Source organism: Haemaphysalis longicornis, unplaced genomic scaffold (assembly GCF_048455015.1).
Source record: "Haemaphysalis longicornis isolate Haplotype H1 unplaced genomic scaffold, Haemaphysalis longicornis Haplotype H1 scaffold_7, whole genome shotgun sequence".
Taxonomy (NCBI): Eukaryota; Metazoa; Arthropoda; class Arachnida; order Ixodida; family Ixodidae; genus Haemaphysalis; species Haemaphysalis longicornis.
In genome coordinates this window covers 163530523-163547695 of record NW_027526422.1, presented here as the reverse complement: position 1 = coordinate 163547695, position 17173 = coordinate 163530523, and the positions used below count along the sequence as shown (strand labels likewise).

At 45.3% G+C, this 17173-nt stretch overlaps 1 protein-coding gene across 1 annotated transcript in view; it reads right to left on the bottom strand.

Moving 5' to 3' along the window:
• The window catches only part of LOC144146637 (luciferin 4-monooxygenase-like), a 75282-nt gene that overhangs the window by 50279 nt on the left and 7830 nt on the right, over positions 1–17173 (bottom strand). Inside the window, exon 3 of the mRNA XM_077678575.1 lies at positions 12735–12939. Coding sequence (XP_077534701.1) covers positions 12735–12939 — 205 coding nt within the window. The remainder of the gene's footprint in view (positions 1–12734; positions 12940–17173) is intronic.

Genomic DNA, 17173 nt, shown 5'->3' with positions numbered 1-17173 from the left:
CCCACTAATTTGGTCGGCCCTGCAACGAGGAGTGCTTCCACGATATAATGATCACTGCCTATGTCGAAAATCGCATTTCTCCATTATGCGCTGTTGACTTTCCTTACTATACTCAAATCAGGCGTGGTATTGCGCTGGACGCTGTTGCACTGTCTGGTTGGGTGCGCCGGATGCGTTAATAGGCTGAGATTGAGGTGTTGCGGGGTATAAAATACTTGCTGACCTTTTTTGTGGGTCGGCGGCATCCCCCAAGCTGGGTGGGGCGCATTAAAAGCCTCAACGATAACGAAATATGGCCATGGGACACTTGGTGAGCCATCTAGAGAAGAGACCTGACATTACGGTATAGTCTTGGGGCGCTGTATACATTGAGGGCGTACAACGTTTGCTTCTTCTTGGCGGTAGCGCGCAGGATTTAAAAAACAAAGTCCGGCCCCTGGCATTCAAGCCATATTTGTTTGCTCGAATGGTTTGATGCACAAGGGCAGTGACCCCTCTTGGCGATGGTACACCGTCATCTGTACGAATGTACTGGTGACTCGTGTATCCCGAGAGTTTAGCTGGAACCTCTGTCTCTTGTAATGCTATGATATCTGGTGTAGTCTGGTGGTTTTGCCGTATGTGGTTCATATGCTGTTACTGGAGTCGCCGTTTGGACCTGTATCCTCTACAGTTCCACTGCAAGGTGCAGTAAGAGTGGCTATCGTTGTGTTTGCCCGTTCTTGTGCATTTTGATGAGAGGCTGGTTGAAAGGCAGTCAATTGTACAGCTTCGGCATAGGAAGGTGCACCGCGTCTCCTCGGGAAAAGAGGGGGGCGAATTGGTCCGATTTGCGGGGGTGGTGTTGGCGACGATGTACACGCCGAAGGGAGTGGAGGTACCTTAAATTCGAGAACGGTGACCTTGAGGTCATCAGTCTTCCTAGTATTCGCCAACGCAGTGGTTTGAGAATTCACTGTGCATTGAAGCTCCTGAAATCCCTGCCTGAAGTGCTGATTCAGTCGTTTCAGTTGACAGTTTTCTTGCGATGGGCGATCAACCGCGTCCTCATTCCGCCTTTTGCTACGGGGATGGTGTTGGTCAAAAGGGTGTGAGGCTGGTGTTCCGGCTGACGAGGTTGCCGGGGTACAGCTACGTTTGATCTGCGCGAGCTCGGCTTTGAGTTGTCTACTATCGGCTAGAACATGGTCCAGTATAACCGTAATGCTCCGTTACTCTTCCTGTTATCTTGTTTTGCACACATGTGGATACCTTGTGTTTGTGCCCCTGCTCTAGTAGTTTGTGCCCCTGCCCATCCTTCTGGCGTAGAGGGCTGTGGTGTTCCGGAATACACAACACTTCTTGGTATGTCTTCGGGTGAGTCATAAGAGAGAATGTTGTAGATGACCCCAACACCGAATCTCCTAGAGGAGTCACGTAGGCTCGGGTCGCAGAAGTTGTTTCGCCGATCTAGACTTCGTCAATGCGAGTGTATCTCACCGCTCTTCTAGAGGCGCTGTGCTCAAAGCCACAATGTTTTGAGTGTGGTTTGCTCGGAAAATGTCCGTCGAGGCCAGTTCGTGGTCTAGGCCGGCAGCCCATAACATGATGTTTCTCTGGGTAGCTTCGCTGATGCGCGCAACATTGAGACCGTCCGGCCGCCGAATCACGACTTTGATGCCGTCTTTGGGTAGGCGTGGGCATCGCGGACGTTGAGTAGGGCAATTCTGGTGCTCCGCCTTTTCCTCGTGGGTTTTTTGCGTAGCAGAGTGTGCGCTTCTTTGATCGGCGGACGGCGGCCATGGTTGCACCCGTAACATTGGAACCAGCCAGTGGTGTCTTTATATTCTTTTTGTGAGATGGATTCACCAGTCACCATGAGTACCAGTCTTAGAGCTGCTCCGATTACTTTCTGCGACGTGGAAGCATCGCCTGGCATCCTGGCCACCACGGCCGATGTGGCTTCCGTGCAACCATGGTCCCGTAGAGCTGCTGGCGCACGTGCTTGCTTCAGCATGCCGGAGCTGGCAGCGGCACCGCCTCGCTTAGGCTCAGCGAAGCGACGGTATGAAACCCACCTTGTACGGCCTGTAACAAGGTTTGATGCGGTCCAGATACTTGTTTCTGGTCTCACCGAGTTCCTTGCCACGTTGAGACAATGATTCTGTGGTTGGCGAGGTCGGGTTGAGGAGGTATTCGTCGCTAGGACATGCAAAATTTGGAGGTAGTTTTTGTTATCTACGTTTTGTTATTACGCGGTTCACAGTGAAGTAATTATTTTTCAGCTCCTGTCTGCGCTCATTACAATGGCTTTTTCTCCAGGAGGACCCACAGATACACATTTGTGCGCACAAATAAAAATTCACGTACTTTCAGGTTTCATCCTGCTAATGACTTAGAAGTGCACTTAATTGCAAATTACAAACAAGCATGTTTTGTTTCGCGCCCTCCTGAGGCTGTGTACAGCTTTGTTGGGCTTCCTTATTCACATAGGGGAAGGACAATGAAGGTTAACAGCACAGCTCTTTAGGATGTTTGTTGCACCGTCCATGAACAGAAAAAAATTATCGAGAAAATACCGAGCTCACGTGGGCGTGCGTCGTCCGTCCTTGCGCCTGGACTTGCACCAAGCGGGGGGCTCGCAAAAATACAAAACAAATATCAAGCGAAGAAAACACAGAGCGCACGTGAGCATGCGACTCGTGACGAGCGCTCGGCGTCGTCCATGCTTGCGCGTTGGCTCGCGCACGTTGGCAGTTCGCCGAAACAAAAAAAATACAAGACACACGTAAGGGTGCGCCTCGTCGCGATCGCCCGGCACCATCCAACTATACATACGAGAACAATCAGGCTAGTGTTCGTGGCGTAATTTGTTGCGTGCTCTTTTCTTCGCCAGGTCACGCGCGTTCGCGCTGAAGTCGGAAGCACAAACCAGGTCCCGGTACACACACCGAGTTTGCAAAGCCGGTTGTCTCCAATTTAGCACGTGCTAACGCGGCCGACTTTGTGAGAGATGTGAAAGCCAGCGAACAAATCCATCCGGGCATGATAGTCATAGAGACCTTTCAGCTGCAAGTTCGGAAATGCATGTTCCGTGCAACAGCTGTATCTCCGAAGAAATGAGAGGCACTGCCAGTTTCGTTGTTTCTCCAGCCGTACACCACTAGTGGAAGATGTGCCAACTTTTTTTAGGGAGGGAGGGAAAGGCAACAAATCTTAATACTGGTCAATCAGATTTTGTGTTGGAATGGCACCAGTCATGCTTTTCTTAGCGACTGAGTACTCAACGTGCCAATTTAACTATATATACACGCTGGTATGTCGACAAATGACGATGTGACCCATACATAAAATAGTGGAAGTAGAAAAGTTGCAGATGACCTTTAGGTTTAGGTCTTAAGATGTACCACGCGATAGCCACATTTCGCCGTAGATGTAGCGTGCTCGAATGAGCTGTGCCATTTGCTTTGTATGCTTTCCCATACCTTCACTGAAGAGAGAAAACTAGCTGAGACAGCTCTTATTCGGCGTGGCGCACGAAAGACAGAGGCCATCTGTAGCTGGCGTGAAAGGTTTTGGCTGCGAAGTGTTCATATAAAGGGTGTCAGTGTCAGTGTTTCTAAGTTTTTTCTCTAGCGTTCTGGCTGACGTGAACTTCGTGTTTTCTGCATAAAAGGGATAGGGACAGAGAAAAGACTTCTATTGAGTAAGATATATCGACAGGTCAAGAAAATGGCCCAACTTTATGCTAGGGAGCTGAAGGGTGGAACCCGAAGTGGCGGACCCCAGCTGCAGCTGCTCTTTGGACAAGCTCACGCTGATCTTCTGGTGATGAGGTGGTCAGGACTGCCTTCCATGTTTTAGCGGAAGTGAAGTATGTATTGTTTGAGTTGTTTTTTCTTGATAGTATCTTTAAATATGGCCAGGTTTTATGGCATAGGTTGGAGTTTTTCACATATTTAGCGGTTTCATGGCAACGTCGGGCATTTCCTTACAACAATGTTCGATCAACCAGTCTTGCGGATATATGAGTTAGATTCTATCCTGCGGGGAAATTGCAAAGTTTCGCGCTAAAATCCCCATTTCGCGGGGGCGACGGAGCATTTCCTTGGAGTAGGATAAACCGAGGTTCTGCATTAATTGGAGGGACTGGAGTGTAGTACTCCCGGTTTTAGGGTGTATGGTATGCCAGCTCGGGTGATGATTGGTCGGCTCTTGTGTAACCTTCCGGACCGTCATGTACGGCTATCAGTGTGAGGTGAACTGTGTGATGTCAGTGTGATGTCAATTTAGATTGAAGACTCTTTCTCAAGCGTTTAGGTATCCTGTCTGCAGGCAAGTATTACGGCGTTTTCATTGTGAGTAGTCATGCTTAGGCTGATATTAGCAAGTTGCGATAGGAAGATCACCAACAATTTCGGTAATGGCAACAATTTAGGTGTTTAAAGGCTTGCTTATATGCTGACTTGACGATGGTGTTTATTTCGTTTTTTTCTGTCCCAGGACATGTTTCGAAAGGAAAGCTGTACGATATTCGTCTTGTAATGAGTGACTGCGTAAATCTTGTATTTTTCCTTGTCGTTGATGCTCTTTCATTGATTAGGTCAGTGCCAATGCGGGCAAAAGGGGTAAAATATTTTTTCTCATCGATTGTGCAGAACTTAATTTGGACCCCCGCCCAGTGCAGCCTTGTAGGGAACGTGTCTGCGCACGTAGCCGCTGGAGGCTTTACCGACAGAGCGGATGGCACTTCCGGAGCGGAACTCGTCCCCATGTCAGGCAGGGGCAATCTGTTGTCGTGCAGGGACATCACCGCTGATTATCGGTTAGGCCAGGCCCGCTTCGCACCCACGCACCCATCCCTCAGTAAGCGGCATTCGGTGGTGTGGCGAATCCTACAGACCCACTCGTATCCAAACTCACTTGTGTATAGCTATTGCTACACAGGGCTCTACACCCCTGAGTGTCATAGATGTCAGGAACGAGTGGACCTGGCGCACATGTTATGGAAATGTCCGCAGGCGATCACAAATGACCAGGCAATCACTAACAGTGAGTAGTGGGAGACCGCACTGCTTAGCTCCATCCCGGAAGATCAACTCTGGGCCACCCATCTGGCTGAGCACGCTGCCAGAGCCGAAGGGCTCATGGCCGAAGACCAAGCAGCACGGCTGGCAAACTGAATAAAGTTTACTCTCTCTCTCTCTCTCTCTCACTGATTGGAAGATCGCTTCTGCCGCTCCTCTGTAGAGGCATGACGCGGGTTTTATTGTGACCACACTCGTTGGAGATATCTGGATAAATTTTTAAAAGGATTTTTGAATTTTCCGCGTGGCGTAATCCACTGTTATCTATACAGGGCTTAAACAAGTGACAGGGCAGTAAAAGTTAAAACAAATTTTATAAATTGAATAGCGACAGGCCGTATCCCCGGTTTCATTTATTATTAGGACATAATTTACTTAACTTTCATACTTTCAAAGTTACTGTAGGCCTTCGTGTGTGTTTGGGAGGGTGCCGTTAATCACATTTTTCAGTTCCGTGAAACAATGTTGCGTGCGGCATTAGATGCGGTGGCAGCGGCGCTTTGCGAGAGTGGCGCAGGTTCAGTGAGCAACTGTTCCCCGTATATTCCGGGGGATGGCACTACTGACGGGACATGAAACACACTTTACTGCGCAAACGCGTCGCCTGTGCAGTAAAGTCCCGCATCTTTTCTTTCGTCTCCGCTGCAGTATTGTTTTCCTCCTTTCACATTCCAGGTGCCGCTCGGCCCTACTCAAGGTTCGGGCGAACCCTCGTGTCTGGCTGCAGCAGAAGTGTTTGTTGGTTGGAATCGATGACTTACTTTCGGGGACGCTTGATGAGCACGACTGGTAGCGGGCGGGTGACAGACACGGGAAATAGAAAAATTGTCTCATACAACCCGAGCTTTCCCGTAATATCACAAACCCTACCAGAACTCACGTGCGAGTGCATATTGTTAGACAATCGATAAAGTTTACACATTCTTGAATCATTTCAAAACAGGCGGTTCCTCTCCATGATGAAGTTCTTTACACGCAAGAACCATGCTCCGTCTGCTTTGATAACGTTTTCGACGCGTTTATTAAATTACTCCTTGCTGCTTCATGCGCGTTGATTAAAAATCTTGCGCACTGAATTAGAACTTTCAAATTATTATCGGGTCGTTTGGTCCTCGTGTCTACGGAGCACTGCAGTTCCGACAAATGTAATGTAATACTATTTGCGGGTAGTGAACCGCATCTTGAATCAGTGTGGCTTGTTAAATCCAATCACTCTTCGCTATGGAAATAGTGCCTTCACTGCCCTTACTTGACGCACGTCGCCGTATCGCAAAAGTGAAAGGTGTCGGTTAAAACAGTAGGACATTAAACTTGAAGGCAGGGGGCTGAAAGGTCAGGAAACGTTAAATTCACGAATATTGAGCGACAAGCAGCAGGGTTAGAAAATTATCGCTCTCCGGGTTTTCTTTGATTGGTACATGATGCTACGCCGAAGACAGTATAAAGTTTCCCTGAATATGATGGAGTGAAAGCATGAATAATTCGGCACCGACTACAATAACCACGCCCGAAATGGAAGTTACGAGTGCTTGTTGCCAGAATATTCCCCTTTCAACAGAAAGGCAGAGGTAAACAATTTGCCATTACTTGCAGAAGAACGTTGAGAGAAGCGCGAAATCGTTTTCACAAAAAAAATTCGTTCAACGTACATCACAACCTTTGTTAAAACTGCGTCCACCCTTCGCTGAAAGTTCGTCCAATTGATCGTCAAACGTTCAAAAACCTAAATCTCCAAATGAAGCACGAACACATCCCACGATTTGTCAGCCACAAAGTAAACCTATTTACTAATGCTCTAAATCTATACCGATACGTGGTTTGTGGGATAAACGTATATTATTCTATTCTCTTTTCATGATCAATACGTGTATTGTCTTATCTAGAGTCGTTCTGTTTTGGCAATTTTCCGGTAACCGCTTTGACACAATTGAAGCCCGGTTTCACACGCGTCCCGTGTTTCCAGTAATCTTATCAGAGCATTGTGGTCGACCAACCGGTTTATGGGGAAATGTATTACCTTCTTTGACAGGACGCCACCGGGCCCTCTAACAAACCTTTCGCTTTATTAAATATATTAGTAGAAACTAGTCATGTGTATATGTCCCATCTCGCCAGCCTGCATTTCGTTTGGCAGTTTCCTTAATCATTGTTTACTTCAACATTTTGAATGGCATATATCACACGTTTGACCTTTTACGCTTGAAGTCACAGGTCAAACGTACGCCGCAGTTCATCGCCATCTGGCTATAACGGAGCCGCGCGAGTGCGTGCTTCCGCTCTGATGAATCGCGGCTACGTTTGACGTCTGACGTCAACACGGGCGCATCGCTCTCTGGCGCTTTGCAGCTTTCGATCTGCAGGAGTGAAGCACGCAACCAATAGTTCTGCGCGCAATTACATTTTTGCAAACAAAATGCCGTATATCAGATTGACCGATGATCCTCTGCAATTTTCACATGACAGTGTCATGCCAAACTGCAATATTTAAGAAGTAACTAACAAGTAAGAATTACTTGTTACTTTTCATAGCAATTCAAACCTGGTTTATTGCGTCCGCCATGGCCCCTGATCACTTCGCGTAAGAAAAAACAATTTTACCTATGTTTCAAAATTACATAAAGTCTTCCCAGAAACACCTTGTATGTCTTCTAGAAGTCTTATCTAGGCCTCCCCTATTCCCTTGTTTTTTAGGGTTTCTTGCACAGTTGCGGTGAGTATGGAATCAAACGATTTGTTATAGTCTATAAATGCCAAGCAAAGTGGTTCAGTGTAGTCTGCGAATTTTTCTATCACTTGATTGGCGACATGGACACGAGCCATAATTAAATGCTTTTTTTTAAACCTACCCTGCCCTCTGGGTTGTCAGGAATTCAGGCAGATAACTAAGTTTCGTAAAGAGTCTGTTAACAATTGAGAGTAGGAGGACGTGTCTGAAATTGTTTCGATGCTTGTTATCTGCCTTCTAATGAATCAGAATAATGTTCCCGTTTTTGCAGGTTATGTGCACTTTTTGAGTCTTCAAGCCTTCCCAAAATAGTACAGAAAGCTTTTCCGCAGCAATATATCCTCCGCCCTAGAAAATATCTGCGGTAATACCGTCGCCACCGGCAGCAAGAAGGTCGTATGTGTTTTTAAATTATCGTTATGGACTCATACCCCATTTTGTGAAAGTTTTTTTAGCGGCGATATTATTTTTGTCTTTTTATTTCGATTAAAGCGCAATTCAAAGTACCAGAGAGCAATGCTGTGGGACGCGAATTTAAGGACACTCGAATGCGCAAATGCCACGTCAACGCCCCTGACAATAGGGTAGCGCGGTGATATACCACGCGAAAGGCTAGGGAACGGCTGAAGCGATGTTGGAGGTCTGCTAACTCGATAGCTTTCGCCAAAAAATATCATATTGCTCTGAAGCCATCGGTATTTTTGGAGTGTTTTAGTTGAAGACTAGCCTTTGCTTACCATCATTGAACTGTAAACGATAACAATAATGCATAGAGCGCTGCCTATCCTGGCGCCGAATCCTTAGAAATGAACCAAACTTTTGGCATAAGTCTAAAGTGTGAGATAGCTCACCGAGCAAATAGACGCTTTTTGCATCGTGAGTTAATGCAATAAATCTCGAACACCTCAATACTCTGTTGTGGAATCGAAAGCTAACTTTCCAGCGCACTGCAGAATCTGTTAGATCATCGTAAAGTAAGTGATGCAACTATATCAGGAGCAGGGCGTACTGTTCGATTTACCAGCATTCTTTATTTTTTTATTTATTCATTTAGCGTCCTGCAGCGCCAAGATGGCAATATAGCAGGGGGGAAAATGAACATGTGGTAATTAACATGTGGGAGGCAAGCTAAAACACATTGCTGCACATTGTTACAAATATAAAAAAAAAACTGAACTTCAAGCCTAACAGATACTTACTTTTTAAAACGCGCCACAGTGGTACAATCAACTATAGCACTTGGCAACATATTCCCCAAACTAATGGTGTAAGGAAAGAACGAATCTCTGAAAACATTTGTACGGCAAGGTATTTCACGAATTTTTCAGCTACGGTAACGCCATCTAGTACAAAATATGGGTAAACAGAAAGATGTCAGGATAAATGCCAGTTTTTTAAATAGATATGATATAGCAAATTAGGTTGATCTGCTGCCTAGGTTCTATTACAAAAAAGTGTTACTCTGTAAGAGCACATCTGAATTTATACCCGTAATTACTTAAAAAACTACGCCTCGTTTATCGAGAATGCTCAACAAAAGATGTGTAACTTCATGTGTAACTTCATGTGTAACTTCATGTGTAACTTCTTGTTTTTCAGTTGTCATCAGCAACATGCGTTTGTTCTCGTCTGTTAAACATATACATATTCATTACGCTCAGAAATCCACTTTTGCTATTGTCACTAATTTTTGCGTTACTGTTAAGGCGCTTGAAAGCTTTCATTGGCCGTTATTACCTCGCACGAATCGTATGCAACACAGCGTATCATCATAACCTCGCCGAGAAGAGTATGGAAGTCGCGCTGCGCCACTCCTTGCCATTACCCGCCGCTCTACTAACCCTAGCCGATTTTCTTATAACTAACATCAATATTTTCTCCCGTGGCACCATCTAAAGCAGCCACTGACTGCAATGGCTTGCAGTTTTAGATATATAAAACTGTTCGCAGACATATGCGCGAAAGGGCAACGACGACGCCATTAGGTGATTAACGACGCAGCAAAGAGACTAACTGCATGAGTTTCGTCTTCCCGTTACTCCTTATAAATCGGCGGGGACGAACAGTTAGTCCGCATCTATGCACACGGCACGTGCTCTGCCGCAGATACTCCCCTTGAAGATGAACGGTCGCCCGCGAAGAATAACGGCTGTATTTTAGTCTCTATTTTAGTACTTTTTGCCTAAGAGTGTACCTTTGGTGCGTAAAACCTGTTATGTAGACTAGAAATTTAAAATAATGTTATTAGGGCACGTCAAGCATTGGCAAAACATTTATCGAGGAAAATTCAAGTGGATCAACAAAAAGGCGAGGGACTGCAATGCTGGAGTGAAAATCTTGAAGTGGTACTTCTTTTTGTAACCTAGGAGCAACTAATGGGTATTTGTGGCCTGTTGATTACACGAATTGACAATTCCTGCATAACTATTAATCAGCGAAGAAAGAGAAATTGTTCATCCACTCTCAGTGCAAGCTACTTCATGGCCATCACCATTGCCATTATTCGACCCAAAAATATCTTTATCATCTTCACAGATCACAATTGTTGCAAACGAAGTGCTATCAGAGAACTGTTTTTCTTTGCGCTATGCTCGCGTATTTTGCCTTTCCTTGAGGGTTTCGTTAAAGTGAAGGTGAAGCGGTTTTAGAAATAAAAGAAAAGTTGCTAGCAGCAAGTACACATTGAATACTTCCAGTGTACGAAATATGTTCGCAATACATGCAATAGAAGCGGCGCAATACGCAAACAAATGTGGCCCTATGCCCCACCCTCATCACAGCGCGCGATACCGGAAGACCGAAGAGTGGAGGTGAAAACCGGCTGGAATACGTCATACCTAGATTTCCAGCCGGATCGGCCGCCTCCGCCATGCTCTTTTCGCCGTATTTTCCCTAGATTCTCGCCACAGGAAGAATTACACTTGTTGTTGATAGCACTCATTTGTGCAATTTTCGTGTTCAAAAAGAATGCACGAATGGGAAACGAGGCATATTTTACAATGCCGTATTACTAAGCAGGATAACACCTCGCCGGAATGTTTTATAACATGCGGAAGCGACAGCCGCAGAGGCTGTGCTTGATGGCAGAGAATATACTGCACTACGTTAGACACTTTGTAAAACGCTCCAATGCGTTTTTCCTTTTTTTTATGCGATGGACATGAATGTTCACATTAGATGCTAGGTTTAGGAAGGATGGTGAATACTGCTGTACTGTGGCCTTGGCTGTTTAGTTCAGGTCAAGAAACAAAGTCACATTTGGTCAGGAAATACCTGTTTCGTTAAACGCGTCTGTTTTCTTTCCCCTGGTGAGCTTAGAACAGTGTTCCAAAACCTTATTTTTGTCGAAACTAAAACAGAGTGCTAATCCTGATGGAAGTTCTCTTCTGGCTAATAGGTAAGCAGTATTACAACAAAGTAAAAGAACCAAGACCACCACATTACTTATTTTGCAAGTATACATGCCATGAGAAGGCAATATTTGTCTCGAATGAAAAAATACCGCTCCGAACCACCACCGTACCATGATTTGTGAGCGACGGCGGGGGCTTAATTCTATGCCCAAGATTCTGTGTGCCTATTTATTATAACCTGGCAAGCAGCTGTTGCTGCTCAGCCTCATGTGTGCTCCAGTGATAGTCGTTTATACGTATATATAACGATGACTAAAAAAATAGGAGCGAAGAGTACATATACGGCCTTTGTGCGACTAGAGCGGCAAATGCTTAACTCTAGAAATGCTGAAACAGGCCAATGATATATTATCACAAACGTTTGGTGATTGTTACCTAAAGTAACTTTGCTACAACCTAACGGCCTTGTCCGACTGGCCTGTTATATTATAACGAGGTGGCCGTAATATTGTAGCAGAATGCGCAACGCACACGCCAAAATCGAGCCCTACTAGAGCCGATAATGCTGCGAGGCGCCAGTATGCTATAATGTTTTCAGAATAAATGCAAGTGAAGCAGTAAGACGCCACTCATCGAAGTGCAGCTAGCGATCGGGGAGGCACCCTAGCTCGCTGCCCAAATTGCGCGCGCACTCGTGTGGGTGTTTGTATATAGGGATGGGTAAGGGGGGTGGGGTGGGCGGCAACGAACAAAGGAAATTCAGAAGCAGAGTCCGCTTGTTGGTTTATGCGTGCAACGGCAACATATGTCTCGCATATACGTTTACAGCGCATGAACGCTATATTTTCGCGCGGTGCACGTACATGCTTTTCGCTTGTACGTTGTTTATAAAACCAGGCCTAATCTTGGGCATAAATGGTTTCGTATCAAGTAACAAACACTTCAGGAAGTACTTAATATTAACATAAGAAAACGAAACGCCCTATGCTCGTTGCCCAGTTCAGAAGTATTTTGACAGAACCTCTAGCCGACGCCACAGTCACTGCTTTGAGGTTCTCGGCCGTGTAAAGCAAATTCATGCTCTAAGATACATGAACCAGCATCGCCGGAAGTTGGAAAATAAACTTACAGTCATGTGCGAACACTAAACTGCGGGCTAAATTGCCGAAAAAGGAAGCGCCGCTGCCATGCGATTGTTTCCAATTCTTTCGACAACCCGCGCTGCCGAAGGGCGTGCTCCTTTGACGTCATGACGGGTGCAACCAATCAGAGGCGTTAAAGACAAAGAGCGCGCGTCTTCAAAGGGGACCGCGCGTTTTGCAAGATAAATGCCATTTGGACTCCTTTGCGACAAAATGCAATGTGGTATTCAGAGTCAGCGCGCAAGAAACTATATAACCGTTCCTGTGACTCAATGTTTTGGAAAGCGCTTCAGCTTCCCTTTAAAACAAGCAATTCTGTTTACGGTACGTGCCACAGCTAACACAAACATCAGAAGCCGAGCTTTTTCCCCAAATTATTGCGGTCTCTAAGTGGCAGAACCACGGTCGTGAGTTTAAACATTTGGGTTGTCGATCATCGTATACTCACCGTCAGTGAGGCTGGTTTTGATGAAGCTCAATGCACCCCCTGCGAAAGTCGCGCCGAATAGTGCGAACACGAGTTCGATGTTGTTGTCGGAAAAGAAGGCAGCAACATGGCCAGGACCAAAGCCAAACTTCAAGCGAAGGCCTGTAGCAACTGTCCTGCATTCGTCCTCGAGTTCCGCAAAGCTGTAGCTTACATCTCCTTCCACCTGCCGATGTTCAAAAGAGCACCAGAAAACAAACTCTGGGTTGTTTTGAAACAAACAAACAGGCGTCATGAAAAAAAGCAACAATTGCTGCTCTAAACGCACTATAGGGCATCCAGCTAGACTATAAAGAGAGGCATAAACAATCTACCGCTTTTACTCTCTCTCTCTCTCTCTCTCTCTCTCTCTCTCTCTCTTATTCTTGCTCTCTATCTCTGTCTGTCTGACCACGTTGCGTTTAAAAGCAGTTCTGGGGCGCGGTAGATGCTGTATTGTCCAGTAAAAGCAACGTGCAACTGAGGAGTGAAGACCATTTCTTAGGATAAGCTTATCGGCTGGAATAGACGAACGAAAAGGCAACTACAGAAATACATCGTACCGGCTAGTTCAATCCACGATTTATCTGCCTTGGGTAACTACATTTGTTCTAGCGGAATTGGTTCTAAGAGAAAAGGGAGGCTCTGTTGGCGCGGTGTGCAAATCTTTATTTATAATAAATGCTCAGCAAAAAATGAAGTACTTATGCTTCCACGTATCAAGTCATAATTATAGCGAAAGCTCAAGGTCCGCCATAGTGGCATACGCCCGCTAATTACGGTTGACGGAACGCGAAATTGATGCTAGATCAGCGTCCAGTCGGCGACCAGTCTGGAGGCGAGAATGATTCTACAAATATGAAGTTTGTAGTTATGAAAGCACTAAGGTCATCTCTATTTCCAAGTAAAGTTTAGTCAGTCACGATATCACCTGCTGTGTGGAGAGCTTTCTGAGACAATGTAGTAACATGCGTGTACAAGAAGGCATCTGTGCAGCCATTCCGCGCCTTTCTAAAGTTAAAATGGTGTCAAAAAACCGATTGGGCGTTGCTCTATATTTTCTGAAGAGCCAACGTAATGATCATAGGTGTCATGCTCTGGCGGTCTTACGGCCACTGCACGCAAAAGGAATTCAGGAGCAGGAAGATAAGTGAAAAGACACACTAACGTCTGAACATTTCATTTTGTTTATCTAAAAAAAGTGCGTTTTGTAGCCGCGTTAGAATGTTTTCGATAGCCAACTATGCCCTGCATGTTAAAAAAGCTAGGGTTTCTCTCTCCCTTTTTCTCTCTATTGTGGGTGATGAAGCAGTACGCCAAAAAGCTCTTGAATCTGAGCAGGGGCCACGTTTACACGAACACTGCCACTCCCTAAAATGTCTGGTCTTGTTTGGTTTACATTCGTGTCCCAGACGTGAAGCCGAAGAGAAAAAAATTGTAACGCCACCTTAGAAGAGTCTAGTAAATGTAGTTGTTTACTCGGTGCTTTTCAAGGTATAAAGATGTTGGAGCGCGGAAATGGCAGGCTCGATATGCTTCTCGACGCGTCTCCCTATTCATCACATTGCTGTCTGCGAAAATTTGTTGGCGCCATTTTAAACCTTGATAACGGCACGTATTATTCGGAAGATACCTGTAGAGCCCCCTGCAACGGAAATCCTAGGTAACATAGCGCTGATTTAACCTCCATGAACATTGACGTACTTCCCCTAGCGGATGTGAAAATTATGAGCAATCTTGCTTTGTTGCAGCTGCTCACACAGGGCGTACATTGACATTGACGTACATTGACATGCACTGACGTACTTCCTCTAGCGGATGTGAAAATTATGAGCCATTTTGCTTTGTTTCAGCTGCTCACACATCCTTGTACGGAAACAGAAATACCTTTTGTGCATGTTAAATGTAATTAGGCGTACTTTGCGGAAACAATTTTTAGGCCGGTTTGAGTTGATGTATTTGTTTGTAGTTAGCCTCAATATATTCTGCGCGGGCATACAAAAGTGACTGGAGCAGCTCGGCGTCTAGAGACTACTGCTGCTAATACCGTAAACCCACACTTCATTTAAATTTAGTTGCAGAAACGGAGTGGGATGGTACAGGTTTCCTGCGTCTGCATGTTCTCCTCATATCTTGAGGTACGCGCTTGGAGGAATTCTTTGGCAATATTTTACGGAGAAAAGCGGGGCAACTGATCAAAAGTAACTTTCAAAAATAATCTCTAGTCTGTCGTACGGCGAAATTTTCGTTGTAAACTACGTAATAGGAATGTACGTAGGCGAGCCGACAGCAAACTTCGACCATTCCGTAGCAAAACACGGCCGTACATAAGTCTTTTTGGAGCTTTTTATCCTTGAAGACAAGAAATGTCAGTTGAGCTCGAGGAACTTACTTCTCGATTGACATGGATTCAGTGCGAATAACAAGTGCAGAATCTATACAATGTGATGAAACATTCAAGTTATCTTCACTGCAATCCCTCTGTTGAGAATAAGTCTTGTGGCTTGTGTAAAAAAAAAAAGATGTTGTCTTGCGCCGAACAGAAAATACATGATACAAGGGCTAAAAAAGATAAGGAAGATCTTGAGAACGTCACACCTGCATTCATTTATGGACATCCCAATAAAGTCTGAGATACAAGATGCACTCTCTAGGCCTGCCCTACCCTAAACGCAGGACAAGAAGCAACGTGGGGACAATGGTTGCGGCACAGCTCCCAGTGGAGTACGCGGTAATGTTTCCATGTAGCACAAGATAAATCGCATCCCCTGCTCCGTGAAAAGGCGCGAAACCGGGGAAGGCACCACCTTTTTGCAAAAGTACCCCAAACCGATTGTAAACTCTAAGGTGAGATGTAAGCAACAGAACATGGCCATGAAAAGAATGCATAAAAATTGCGCGCAGAAAATAGCCCCAGCTTTCCTGCTCAAAACTCTTACCACTAAGGTGCCCAGCAAAAACATTGTATTGTTGTCGGCCTATTGTGGAAACGTACCGCCCCCACATTTAAATGCGATAATTGCTATATTTCTAGAATCTGGCAGGGCAATGTGCTAAACTTGAAACTATGCACCAAGGAGGGTCGCGTTGTCAATATTATGATGTAGACTCTCGATAAACGCAAATCACTTAAACAGAATTGCCGATTATGCGGAATAGTAGCCGGTAAGCTGGTTGGTTTTGTATTCAGATAAGGTAAAAACTAACAAAAATTTTCGCGTCCCCGTAGAAACGGAACTAGAAATGGAACTTCCTTTGAAACCCATTGTCATGAGAAATAGCTTTTCACGGTTCCGGCTGTTTCGTGTTTGTTTTGTTTTTCTTCTTTCATGTTTTGTTTAGCCTCGTTAGCTTCGTAAGCCTCGCCTTGTTAGTGGTGAGCCGTGTTCGCGCAACAAATGCAACACCACAGTTCTTGTTCCAGTCGTTCAGTCTCGATTCAAGACGCCGAGGGTACAGGGCTCAGCTTTTGCGGCCTCGTTCGTGCCATCGTGGTGCTATTTCCGCTTCATTACAGCGTTGTTCTCTTCTAAATTCGGTGGCTCCTAAGCGCTCGCGAAATTGAGGCCTCTAGCCTCCGTGAATATGCAGCGGTAAGGACTCAAACAAAAATAATTGATGCATTTTGTAGTGAACAGCGACTTTTTGCCAAATCATCTTTTTGAATGCTGTGCCTAAAACTCTTGTAGTTTTCTTGCTTTCTAGAAAACTATCAGCTAAATTCACCTTGTAGTGCTTACAGTTTCACGAAATGGTATTTACAGTGTGTGAGCACATAAATTTCCCTTTTCAGGCATATATTTCAGTAAACGGAGCTCCTGATAAACGGTAGTATTTTTTCAGTCCCTTGAAGTTTCGTTCATCGAGATTCTACTGTTGGTGAAAATTCATTGCACTGCACTGAATAACTCAGAGTATTCGCGTCTAAAAGAAATTCTGGAGCACGTAGTTTTATTTTGTTAGGTCGAAACGTCTGAGAATCATCTCTCGCCGAATTCTCTTGGGTATACCGGCAGAAGAGCACTCGACAGAAGAGCACAGCGAAAAAATGCACACGTGGCGAAAGCACACGGCACAAGATCAGAGCGCTCAAACAGTTGGGGGCATTGGCGTAGCTAGGTAGTATGGCACCCAGGACCCATAGGTCTTTACCGCGCTCCCTCTCTGGTGTAGTAAGAAAGGCGAGGCCTTCGAGCAGGCCCCCATTTCTATTTATGTTATTTGTTGTATTTTGTAGCTCTCACAAAGGGATGCGGGGATAAAGGGCCCTTTGTTAGGCGGTGGAATAGTAGCAAATATTACCCGTAGCCTTTCGTAAATATTGTAGTTTGTGTCCGGTTTGTTCAGTTCAACTTTGTGGAAACCTGCAACTGGCTGCGTAATTCCCGCAGTTCCATTTTCCCTTTCCCTTTCTCCTCGCA